Consider the following 12,875-nt stretch of genomic DNA (forward strand, 5'->3'; position numbering starts at 1 on the left):
GTTCGCCTCAAGTTTGCAGCATGCCGTTCTCAGAAAGTGGAAACACGCATCCAAACGGCTGCTTAAATAGTAGCAGGATGTTTATGTGATCTGACGTGGAACGTTATCTTTATCAGCAGGATGATGTCTTTCACGTCATTTTATGTTGAAACATAATTCTGTGATAACTATTGGGGGAAATCAGGAGAAACACCCACACTTCGAGTAATGCTTTCAAGTAGTATCTATATTATTCTGGCATCGAAGAAGTATTTGTAGCTGATGGTCGAATATTCTCCAAATATAGAATTGACACATTTAGAAGGAAAACTCCGTAATCTTTCGCCTTAATTTATAATATAAGGAAGAGAAGAAAAGCGTTGTTAAAAAAACACAAATCTAATTTTACAGAAAACACCACTACTATTAACTTTCATTGATCAGTGAAGGGGAACGAAGCTAAAATCACCGAAAGTCTGAAGTCCGGCTTTAGCCGGACATTCAGACTGGTATATATATATACATATATATATATATGTATATATATATATATGCATATACATATACATATATACACATACATACACATACATACACACATACACGCATACACACATACATAAACACATACTCACATGCACGCACATACACACAAATACACACACACATACACACATACACACATACACACGTACACACACATACACACATACACACATACACATACACATGCATACACATACACACGTACACACAGACACACATACGCACATACACAAATACACACACATACACATACACACATACAATGACGTGATCATGCCACTACTATTGGTTTTCATTGATCAGTGAAGGGGAGCGAAGCGAACACCACAAAATGTCTGAGGTCCGGTTTTTGCCGGACGTTCAGACTGTTTTATTATAATTACCCAGCTATGAGCAATGGATGATCTTCGAGTGTGCTTTGGAATTTGGTGACTGAGACAAATCAGGACCTTATACGATGTCATAGCGCTTTATGCAAACTGTCACATTTTTATTGTCATCTAATTCAGCGAAAAGCTTAGTCGACGGCTAATTGCTCAAGATTTGGGATTAACTTCTCCTCATTCCGTATTCTAGATATACGTATCGTCAATCTCGAGTACGTTTCTCTTCTCGGAAGTCGCAAGGTTTCTTAACCAACCTAATGCTAAGTAAAAAATTATTGTATTTTCACAGCATTTGCATATTCAGGTAAAGGTGTGTTGGTGTTTGTTGTTGTTTATAGTGTTGTTTTGACAAAGCCAAATTAGAACTCAATGCACTAGAGTTAGGTGGCGTCACTGGTAGAGACTATGTGTATGGAAAGGCAAATAAAATTTTCCTTGACAACTAGTATCACAACAAAATACACGAAAAAATTTCAACGTCGGTGTTCTTTCAAATCCTCATCTATAGATGTTCAAATCGCTAAGAAATTGTATACCGTACTATGAATATAGTGAGTTTGTTGGAGAAGGCAATCTTCTCCCAGTGGTAGATGGATGATCCGTCAACATAACTGGTAACAATAACGATAAAATGACTGAAGTAATCTTGTCTTATATACTGACGCATTACCAATCGGGGCGATGCTGATACCGTAACTTAAGTCTTAATTAGTACTTAATCTAATCTCAATTAAGCCTGAAAAAAAGAAGCAAAAAACTTGTGTATGAAGAATTACTCCTTTCTATTTGAACTTCATTTTTGAGCAAAACCAAGTGAAAAGTCGGACGAGACGCCCAAGAAACTAATAAGAAGAAAAAAAAAAGATGACGAAGGAATGGCACAAGAAACTGATCAGTCAACAAAACGCAGAAAAAGGAAAGGAGACAAAACAAAAGATGTTACTCGAGAAATGACGAAAGATACAACAACCGTAAAGGTGGGAGCATTCCGTAGATGAGAAGAGTTATACATTTGTTTTCCGCAGCCAAGACTGAACCGTGTCAACTTCAAATAAACAGTCAAAAGTATTTTGTTTTGCAACATAAAGATGTTTGTTTATTCAGCTGCAATAGTTTAGTAAATAAGTCCTCGGGGAGAAAGAATCAGTTTATAACTTCAGTCAAGAATATAGGCTCTATTACGGTAAACAACTTTTTGCCAAGGCAGGAATATTTTCTACACAGTTGAGGAAAGCGAGAAGTATGATGTTGAGATCATCGCAGTTTTTAATCTCTCTTACGTTCACGAAACATTTCAGCAAGAAGTCAAGGTGATAGTCACCTGGGAACATATCTAAGGAATGGAGCGAGTTAGGCTGCATCCAGTCCCTCTGAATGGACAGCGTCAACCACTGTTGACTATGGCGGTAGCTCACATAGAGTGCTCACTTCTCGAGACCAGTCATCAGGTTGCCCATTTACTTGAATGAGAGAAGAGACCCCACCGATGCTCAATTCAGTCTATAACGCATCCGAGATTACAAGGCGTACCCCAACCACGGATATCTTCGACGAACGAGAAGTTATGGACATGCTGAGACATGTTGCGTGAGAGCGTTCCACATTCTCTTAGCATCGCTCTGACTGTCGCCGACCTCCCTCAAAAGCAGCTCATAGTACGCCGAGACCCAGGGACCGGCCATGGGTTGGCTCCACGTCTGTCCTTCGCCGGAACGTAGCTGCCATCGGTCAACGGTTGACGTGAAGATCATGGTAGTGTCCCTCGACTGTTACCATTTTCGCTCGCTATGTGCGCGGATCTTTCGAAGCGCTCTTTGGAGATTCAGCCGGTAGAGACCTTTTCGTAAAATCGTCGGTCTTTGATTCTCTGATCAACGAAAGGATCGACTTCCCTGAAATGAACTGTCTACGTGCTGTCGCAGCCAACACCCTTGCCAACTGCGCTACACTCGTCTCTAAGTCATATCTAAGTTAATGACTGACTGATGGTCCTCTTCACGACCGGGGAACGCTGAAGAGGCTCCCGCTAGGCCTGATCGCGAAATATGATCGCGCTACGCTAGAAAACCTTTTGCAAACCCCATGCTCAGGTCGCGCTGCGAAGTTCGAGTATCTCTGGGGGCCTCTTTCCCGGCTGCTATTCTACGACTTGTACTATTCTACTACTGTTATTCTACGACTGTTAAGGCAACTATCTACATTTGAATTTGAATTTCACCGCAGGCACTTTTTCGCAGCATTTAATACTCTAACTAAATGTCAACTTCCATCCAATTGCATACATTTCGAGCGAAGGAGTTCTGTCTTGTGCAGCACACGTTTCCTCGACTTGCCTCCATCCTACATATCATCCGCTGGTACACCATATCCAGTTCCGAATAAAGTTTTTCGTTATGGCACACCGTCAGCCAAATGCAGCCTAGAAGCCGTGTAAACAACTTCCTCTCCATGCTGTCACGCTTTTTCATCACCGTCGATGGCGCTGCCCAAGATTCCAGTGACAGGAAGAATTACGGATAGATAGACTCGCAGTTTGATCTCGGCGTGGGGATCTACCAGGCACTTCGTCAATAAGTTGTATGCCGAATTAGCGTTAGCGCATCTTAGCTGAATATCATCATCTCATCTTGTCTCAACCTGTCTCAATGCCTTCTTCTGCCGGTGCTCTAGTATGACGCCGTAAATGTCCGTGGCTGACATTTAACACTGGTACACTGGCACACTAGTCTGATACCGTTAGACTTGTTTCGTCCCGTCTCACTGCTTTCTATTGGCGTATCGTTCTTTAACAAGTCCTCAAGTCTGAAATATATGCTCTAATCCTCAGATCCAAATTTGAAAACAAACACAAAGCATAAGCCCCACATTATAAGCCATCATGTTATACAATAGTGGGTTTACTCTGTCTCCTGTATGTAACGAAATTCCAGAATGCATTGAGACAGGACAGGTCCCATGGTGTTGAACTGGCGCCGATAACCGGTATAATGTTGTGGGAAAGGTCTGAGTGCGTCGAATTGGTGCCCCGGTGCAGAAAAACGACAAAATGACTTAGACGGGCCCCAGGGCGTCGAATTGAAACAGCGCAGTGTACTGCTCAGTAACTCTGAGACCATTTTATGGCAGTGAAAGCTGCTGCGTTTCACTGCTACTTGTACTTCATCGCATGTCTACTCCAACTGCACATTTGCTTCATCATGTTGGTAAGATCCTTTCTTCAGAAATTAGGAACACAAATGCAAAATGGTGCTTAAACAGTAGCTAACAGCTTACATGATCTGACGTGGAGCTTTGTCTTCATCATTACAATGATGACGTTCATGTCACTTCATGTTAGTACATTATTCTGGGCTAATTGTTGTGGGGAAGAGAAGGAAAAGTCATGCTTAGAATAATGTTTCCGGATTGTTACGATATCGAAGGAATATACATATAGGTGTAAAATCAAGTTTGAATACTCTCCGAATGTTGTACTGACGAATTTAGGGAGGGAACCATGAAATCATCACTTAAACTCATTATTATTTTATGAATGCTTAAATTCCTAAAGCAAAATAAGAAAGAAACGTTGCTAGAAAAAAATACGAATTCAATTTTATGGAAAATCCCATTAAATTTAATTTCTATTGATCAGTAAAGGCAGACGAAGCGTGCACCACAAGAGGCCTGATGTCCGGACGTTTAGACTAGCTATATATAATCAGTAGGATGATGTCGTTCAAGTCATTTTAGTTGAAACATCATTCTATGATAATTGTTGGGGAAAACAGGAAGAAAACCCATACTCAAGATAATGCTTACAAACCGTGTCTATACAATCTTGGTATCGGAGGAGTGTTTGAAGCTGAAGTTTGAATGTTCTTCAAATGTAGAAATGACGCGAATAGAAAGAAAACTATGAAATATTTCGACAGAATTTATTTTAAAAAAATGAAGAAAACGTTGTTAGGAAAGCACAATTTCAATTTTGCAGAAACTGCCACTACTACTAATTTTCATTGATTATTGACGGCGAGCGAAGAGGACACCACAGAAGGTATGAAATCCGGCTTTAGCCGGACTTCAGACTTTTTTGTAATGTTCTTTCCGCTCGTCTTCACTGATCAATTAATCAAAATTGATCAGAAATTAACAGTAATGACATTTTCTGTAAAATAAGAATTCTGAGCATTGCCCTTGTTCGACTGTTTTTGAATCAATCAAAAGTCCAAAAATGAAAAAGGATGAGTGTACTGCTATCACAAACGAGCTATCCCCATATCAAGACGTATGCGGGTTTTGATCTACGGGGCGGGCTGTGAGGTCCCTATATAAAACCCTTGTGATTCATAGTTGTGGTACGTGGAGGTCTATTGCGGTACCAAGTCTAGCCAATGAGGTAAGCACTAGCCAATACGTTGCTGCTTGAGTTTGCCTACCGTTTAGATGTTTTCTGTAGGGCGATGAGGCGCTTGAGAGGATAAATCACTAATGGCGTTATCGCCTTCGTCAGAACCTGGATTTTCCAGGTTCTGACGAAGGCGATAACGCCGAAATGTTAGCTGTTGTTTAACAAAGACGATCAATACTAATCTTGGCTACAGCTCAAGAAAATCAATTAAAAAAATAAGAATTCTGTTTTTTGAACACCGTTTTCTTCTTTCTTTTTTTTAATCATAAATAAAGGCAAAAGATTTCATGGTTTTATTTCTAAACGCGTTAGTTCTACATTTTGAGAATATCCAACTTCACAGTAGGATAGCTAATTCTTCGACAGAAGACGAAAAAGACGCGAATCCGTATCTTTTTCGTCTTTTTTTTCATAACTCGCCTCAATTTGATCTCCATTATAAAATCTATATATCAATAGAATCGTGAGCGCGAGCTCTACCGATTGAATGTAATTAGAACTTTCATCACCTATCAGGAAAACAGTTTCTGAAAAACCAATTATCTCGGACTCAGCCTTGTTACAGCCTTGTTACCTGCAGGTACACACTAACAAGGCTGAGTCCGAGATAATTGCGCCTCAAGGATATATGATTTTTGACGTGAACATATTTTTTGAAAAGTGAATTGATAGTTACATATTCGTAATCTACATAATATTGCGAACAATTTGACATTTCTCACAGCCATAACTCCATGACTCTGAAGATTTTGTAAGTTTGACTAAAGTGACATGTCTCAACTCCAGGAACGACCGACATTCCCTGCTTAAAAAGTGTTTTCTTACAAAATATGCAAGAAAACTATTTGCTGTAGAAGGAACTTGTCGCTTCGTTTTCCAGCTCAACAGGATTTACTGTTTTTTGCAGTTAAAGTTACAACTTCGGCATTTTGCATTTTTCTTTTACTCTGATTTTTGACAGTTCGTAAATCGCCAACAAACTAAGTTTCCCATCTGTCGGCATAATACAAAAAGAGCAGTCTTTCTCCTATGATTTTTTTTTTTTGATTTCTTCTTCAATATGTGTCAGCTGCGGTCAGTTTTGAACCTGCAAAGATGTAGAACTTTTCCTGTATTTTTACAGAAAGCTTATTTCCTTGCGATTTATCGGAAGTTTCTTCAGATATCAAGTGGATGTTTTTAATCACGAAGAATTAATTTTTAATCACGTTATGTAGGCACACCGACCACCAGATACCTTAGGACATACATCGAGCTACGGCTGTGTTATCGCATACCACATCTGGAAAACCTAGAGATAAGGCCCTCCTACAACAAATAGTTTTCTTTAGTTTTCTTGCATATTTTGTAAAAAAAAAAACAAATTTAAGCACGTAATGTCGGTCGCTCCTGGAGTTGTACATGTCACTTTAGTCAAATTTACAAAATCTTCGGAGTAATGGAGTTATAGCTGTGAGAGATATCAAATTGTTCAAAAAAAATTCAAAACAAACAAACAAACACACACACACACACACACACACACACACACACACACACACACACACACACACACACACACACACACACACACACACACACACACACACACACACACACACACACGTGATAGACTAGGCTCGTTATTATATAGCATGATCATGACACATACCGATATAATACATTCAGCCATGCACCGCCTACGTGGCTACGCAGTATCGTGAAATGGCAGGAATGCCACCAGCTAATTTACCACCTGCTACACCTCTTCAACCGGAACAAAATCGGCAGTTTTTACCAGGTGATGTCCCACTACCACCTCCACCCTTCAGTATTCCAAAACTACCTCTACCTACACCGCGTCCGGCTCCATTCTCCGCAGCTGCACATGGCCAAACGTTACAACAGGCACTATCAGACCAATCACAAGAAAAGCAAGCCCCACAAGTGGCACAAGTGGCTGCTAGCGGTATGAAGATGGTAGGTCTCATGTTGCTGGTGATCTTGCAAGCCAGATTCGCCTGATTAATTTTGCATTAATCAGGTGCAAAAATGGGTCCAACGAGCACTAGATACTGGAGTTGAGGCTTTAAGGATGGAGTACCGCGGACTTGCCCGATATACTCTGCCAGAAATGACTGTGGATGCGTTCAGAGCAAACCACGAGTTTGGACGAAATAGGTGCGGTAAAACGAACAGGGCATGATAATTTGTTCGAACAGAAAGAAATATAATGTCAGATTTATAGCAAGCCCAACAGTCTTACACGTAACCCGCTCTAAGGGCGATTGAAATTTATTTTCCAATGAGTTCTTATCGGTCTGCATCTGAATCGATAATACAGCCACTACCGTGCTGAGACTTATGATCGCGATACATGCAGAAAATGGTGGCTAATTGCCAAAATCGGGCTTGGGTCAAAGCGTTTATGGTTAAAAAGGCGCTATATGTGAGCACGACAACACATCCATGTTCATGGAAAGCCTTATAAGAGATGAAGCAAAGGTAGATGTGGTATAGCAACTGATAGTATTGAAGCTCGGCAAGCAAGTGGTCATGAGTTCGACTTCTCGGTCACCTCATTAGCATGACGTAAGCCAAACGGCAGTAACAATCGGCAGGAGTGAGTATGCATGTTTTTGTGGTAACCTTGTTTTAATTCTTTTCTCGTGGTTCTTTAACTTCCATAACAGCATGAATGTGCTAAACCACGACGGCGCTGCTATTTAGTTGAATTGCTTTTTGAATTCACAACCTCTTACACTCATCTTCTCCCTGAGATTGGTGCTCAAAATCTCTCAGGCATCAAATTATTTTCCAGGGTTGTATCACAGGATTTGATGCAAACAAACCGTTGCTAACATCTACGTTCACAATTTGATCCTCCGCTGGGGTGAGGGTGGAAGAGCATATAGTCGGGCCACAATGACATTAACCACGGTGCAATTACGCAAACGGTTGCGCTCGAAGTCGGAGATAGCGGTTGGAATCGACGCGGGACCTCCGCGAACATAAACGAACATTTTTCTAGTAAAACACTGATTTTGTTTTCAAAAAGAGGGAAGCAATAGAGGAAATGCAAAGTGAACAAGATTGAAAATGAGTGGAGGATAACTGTGTACCAACCTAATTCAAACACCGAGACATTCGAGGGTACTCGAGACCCCACAGAGCGAGTTGTTATTGCTAACCATTGTAAAAAGAAAAAAAAAGTAAAAAAAAGTAAAAGTAAAAAGAAGGCAAGGGGACAGCTCTGAAATATAAGTTCAGATTAAACAGTTTCCCTCCCCAGGTACCAGGACGTACCTTGTCAAGATCAACATCGCGTTGTGCTTAAGTGGCACTGTGCTTCCACCGATTACATACATGCCAATTTTGTGGGGACCCCTGTGTCAGCACGGCGGTTCATTCTTACCCAGGTTAGTAAGGAACAAATTTATAATATCTCGACTGTAATCCACCCCTCAGCAGCCAGTTATAATGTATTATTAGGGACCACTTGATGGAACTATCAATGAGTTCTGGCAGATGGTCTTACAAGAAGAAGCAGAGACTATAATAATGCTTTGCAACTGCATCGAAACGGTTAGTTCAAGAATTCCTTAATAAGTTCATTGAGGTGGTTCAAAATAAAATTCTATACATCTCAAAGTTCTTTTTTTTTCGTCGTATTTATGATGTACTGACCAGTTTTCGAGACACTGGTTTTCTTCTCACATTGTGGGTCCTTCATGATCTTCTTCAAAAATTTATTCAAAAGCATCTAGAAATTTATGGAATGTATATGGAAAAAGTCTTCCAGACTTTTTCAGGGCAAGAATAAATGCTCTCCCTACTGGCCAGATAAAATCGGAGAGACGCGACTGTTCAATGGTGGTGAAGTTTACAACCTTCAAGTGATTTAATTTATTCGTTAGTTTTTCGGAGATCTATTCTTTTGTTGTAGATTTAATTTAGACTCGTGTACTTTCGCCTGAGGAAGTGACAGTGATAGTCTGTATCTTGAATGTGAAATTCAGTCGAGCAGATGGTTCCATGGATTCAAAAGAGATTCGTCATTATCAGTGGCAAGATTGGCCTGATCGTGGCGTTCCACCCTGTAGATTAACTAGTATGGTGGGCAGTTGAACATTCTAACTACAATATTAAACAGTAGTATTAGTGGAGGGGTAGGATATAATGCAGTCTGCAAGTAGTTCATCTGTGAATCGATCGATTGTTTGCAACCTCTCTAGTGCCAACCAAGCATTTCATCCTTTTTGACTCGATAAACTGGTGGCAGATTAGACTACTTTGTCTTGGAAGACAAAAAACACTGGTCGGGACGCACTGGTTCGCCTCGCAAGTCATTGTGAGGCCCCACACGGGTTCATAAACCTGAATGGACGCCGAACGCGTCGCTACATCTCCGCAGAAAATCACCTTACCTCACTGCAAACCTAAACTTTATCGTACTTTAAGTACTGAAGAAACGTTCGTTTCTATTTTCTTCTAGAAGTTTTCGCCGGCAGTACATCAATATTTTGAGCGCATCTTCCTACAAATGAGTATCCCTCGTCTTCTAGACTATAGTTTGAATTGAGGTGCAATTCCTTTCCTTTTTCAAATTTAAAATTGCACAAACAAAAAAAAAACAGCGTTCCTTTCAATATTTTTTTCGGAACCACGTTAACAAAACACGGTGGACCGGGCTGTGGTTCGTTTTTGAAGTCAAAATTCCCAAAGTCAAAGCTCGGAGGTAAACGGCTTCCTGTATTTTTGCAAAGGTTCTTTTGCGTACACAGGCCTTTTGATTGCGTTTAGCACAAACATTGCCACTGCAGCTAGGTAGTAGTTCGACTCGTATGTGCGGCGCAGATGAATAGCTATTACGAAGAAGTACCATATAGATAACCTCAATTAAAAACCTTGCATTTTCTTGGACTAAGTGAATAAATTCGAAAATTGTGAAATTAAGGTGGGACAAATCCAACAAAGGCAGCTGAAAGCACTGTCATCCATCGGAGCCGTAAACAAAGAATTTAGTGTTCAGCGTTCTAGTTCTCTGAATTTTCTAGGAAATTGAAGTCGGTACTACAGGAGAATAGCTAATTCTTCGATAGAAGACGAAATAGACGCGGATCCGCGTCTTTATAGTCTTTTTCACAACTCAATTCAGTTTAATCTCTGTCACAATATCTAGGCATCAGTCGATCCGTGAACGCGAGATCTATCGATTCAATGCAGTTAGAATCTCTGAAACCGACTATTGAAAGAATTTTTCAACAACAACAAAAATTAGCTGCTGGTACATATTAGCCAGGGTGGTTCCAAGATAATTGCGTCCCCAAGGATATATGATTTTTTTCGTGAATACATTGCTTGAAAGGTAAAATGATATTTACATATTTGTAATGTACATACTATTGCGAACATTTCGGCATATCTCACAGCTGTAGTTTCGAAACATCGGAGATGTTGAAATTATAACGGTGGTAGCATATTTAAGGTTTTTTTGTCAGGCTTAAATTGTAACTTCGCTCTTTCTCATTGATTATTATTATTTTTGAAGGTTTGTAAATGGTTAACAAGCTGAGCGTCATCTCTCTCTGTACGAAGACTTATAACAGTTCACTATTTTCGAAATATCGAAGAGATCATCATAGCACTTCCTATGTACCAAGAGTTTCGGAGCGATAAAGTTGTAAAATTCTCTCTTTCAGTTCTATGGAACAACTATTTTGGCGTTTTCTAGAAAAAGTCTAAAAATGACTTTTTAGACACTTTCTAGAAATCACTTTTTCAAGACAACGAGACCTATTGGACGATGTTAGTAACTTATAAATCTGTTTCATTCAAATTTTGTTACTTTGGGTCCGACTACCTCTATTGCGGGCTATAATTATCGAGGCCTCTGTGTAGCCTGCCATGTATCTAAGACGATAACCAAGCGGTCGCCTCGGGTGCTGCATCGCACAACTTACTTAAAAAGAAAAGTCGAGTACAGAAGAAAGTGCGAGGTTTACGACAAAACTACGGAAATCCATGGCATTTTAAAATCTTGAAAATCTTAAAAATTTTTAAACTAATCTACTTCTCAACAACATCAAAGTAAAATTGAGGACAACCAACAAGGCTGCTCACAAAAATTGCAAGAAAATATGTACATTCACTCAATCGTAATCATCGTCAGAAAAATCGTACACGCCTCTGCTTTTACTATATGGTAAGTTTCTATTCTGATTTGTTTGCTTGGACGTGGAGACAGGGGAATACTGTTTGCTCCTATTGCAACGCGACGAAGCTTCAGTGCTTTGCCTTGAAGAGCGTTCTTCTCAGTTTTCCATGCAGGCGCAATGAAACTTTGCACGTATAGGTTTTCTCAACTGCCGATTACGATTCTGCTAATCGCTTTCCGCTAGGAAATGGATTTTATCGACTTTAAGAGGGCATCATGAAACACTGCTCGTCTTTAGTTAACTGCTCTGTGAGGCATTGTTACGTCGAAGGAGATGAATATTACCCGGGGTTGAGGTCAGGGGCAAGCATCCGGCTAAACTTCACCTGTAGGACTGCATGCCAATGAGAGGTGCAACTGAATTAGCAGTTTTTCTTGGAGAAATGCGAATACTTACTCACTTAGATACTTAGATGGACCGTCTTCACTGGACATGCGGGCATCTCTTCCACTTCCTTCGCCATTGTCACCTAAGATGTTCTCAAGTTTCGTGAGTGACATTGGCGAGGTCTTTGAGCCGTATCCAGCTGAGCTCTCAGGTGGTCTATCCGTGTAGCGAACACGTCACCCATCTCGTTGGCTGCCTCCCTCGATGGCGTTTAGCATCTCTTGGGATCCACTCTAGCTTTCTTTTAGTCCATCTATCGTCTATTTTCCTCATAATGTGACCGGGCCATCTATGCTTTGCTTTCGATATACTACTACTATATCTACTGGTTAGCGAAGACGGGACATTGCTATTAAGTCAGAGCTGCGAAGACCGACTAGGTGTTGTGTGCGGTTACATTTCAGAAGACATCTCTCAAGGGCGTAACAGAACGCTGGAAGAAAGTCAAACAAATGGGCACGGAGATCTCGGTCCGTCAGTTCGTCCGTAGCTTCCCTGACGGGTGCGAATGCTGCCCACGCTGATCTCATCCTTCTGTACAGTTCATTCTTGAAGTCATTTTCCATAGTCATAGAACGTCCAAATAAGACGTATGACGGAGTTTCCACGATTTGGCAGCTTTCAAGTTGTGCTCCTCCATCCTCACGGTAAACGTTCTTCATGAACGGTGTATTCCTTCTGTTTATTCAAAGTCCTATTCCCTTCCCTGCTTCCTTCAATTTGTTGGGCACCGTTTCTACTTTGTTGGTACTTCTCGACAAGAGAACTATGTCGTCCACAAAACGGAAATTGGAGAGGAATCTTCCATCAACACGTGTGCCCCTTTCTTCCCACGAAAGTGATTTCATCATCCATTGTAGTGCAGCCGTGAACAGTTTCGGCGATATAGTATCGCCTTGTCGTACCCCCTTTCCAATGGGTATGGTGAGAGGGTGGTGGCAAAGCTGTATTCTAGTGGTGCATCGATTGATGCATCGATCATTGGCTAAA

General features: G+C 40.7%; 2 protein-coding genes across 3 annotated transcripts; one reads left to right on the forward strand and one right to left on the reverse strand.

Moving 5' to 3' along the window:
• Positions 1-1,419: 1,419 nt before the first annotated feature.
• Positions 1,420-10,855, forward strand: RB195_018592 (uncharacterized protein; the record flags this gene model as incomplete). Of its 2 annotated transcripts, XM_064186099.1 has the most annotated exons (9): positions 1,420-1,462; positions 1,716-1,888; positions 6,970-7,260; positions 7,325-7,461; positions 8,573-8,699; positions 8,773-8,865; positions 9,093-9,176; positions 9,238-9,396; positions 10,832-10,855. In XM_064186099.1, the coding sequence occupies 9 exons, from the start codon at positions 1,420-1,422 to the stop codon at positions 10,853-10,855; spliced, it is 1,131 nt and encodes a 376-aa protein (XP_064041980.1). The 2 variants fall into 2 exon arrangements, with proteins under 2 accessions (XP_064041980.1, XP_013306901.2); XM_013451447.2 differs by lacking the exon at positions 1,420-1,462 and having other exon boundaries at positions 1,787-1,888.
• Positions 10,856-12,214: 1,359 nt separating this feature from the next.
• On the reverse strand, positions 12,215-12,547 carry RB195_018593 (uncharacterized protein; the record flags this gene model as incomplete). Its single annotated transcript, XM_064186100.1, has 1 exon — positions 12,215-12,547. The coding sequence occupies one exon, from the start codon at positions 12,545-12,547 to the stop codon at positions 12,215-12,217; it is 333 nt and encodes a 110-aa protein (XP_064041981.1).
• Between the last annotated feature and the right edge of the window lie 328 nt (positions 12,548-12,875).

This window comes from Necator americanus, chromosome II, assembly GCF_031761385.1.
Source record: "Necator americanus strain Aroian chromosome II, whole genome shotgun sequence".
In the NCBI taxonomy this organism is placed as follows: Eukaryota; Metazoa; Nematoda; class Chromadorea; order Rhabditida; family Ancylostomatidae; genus Necator; species Necator americanus.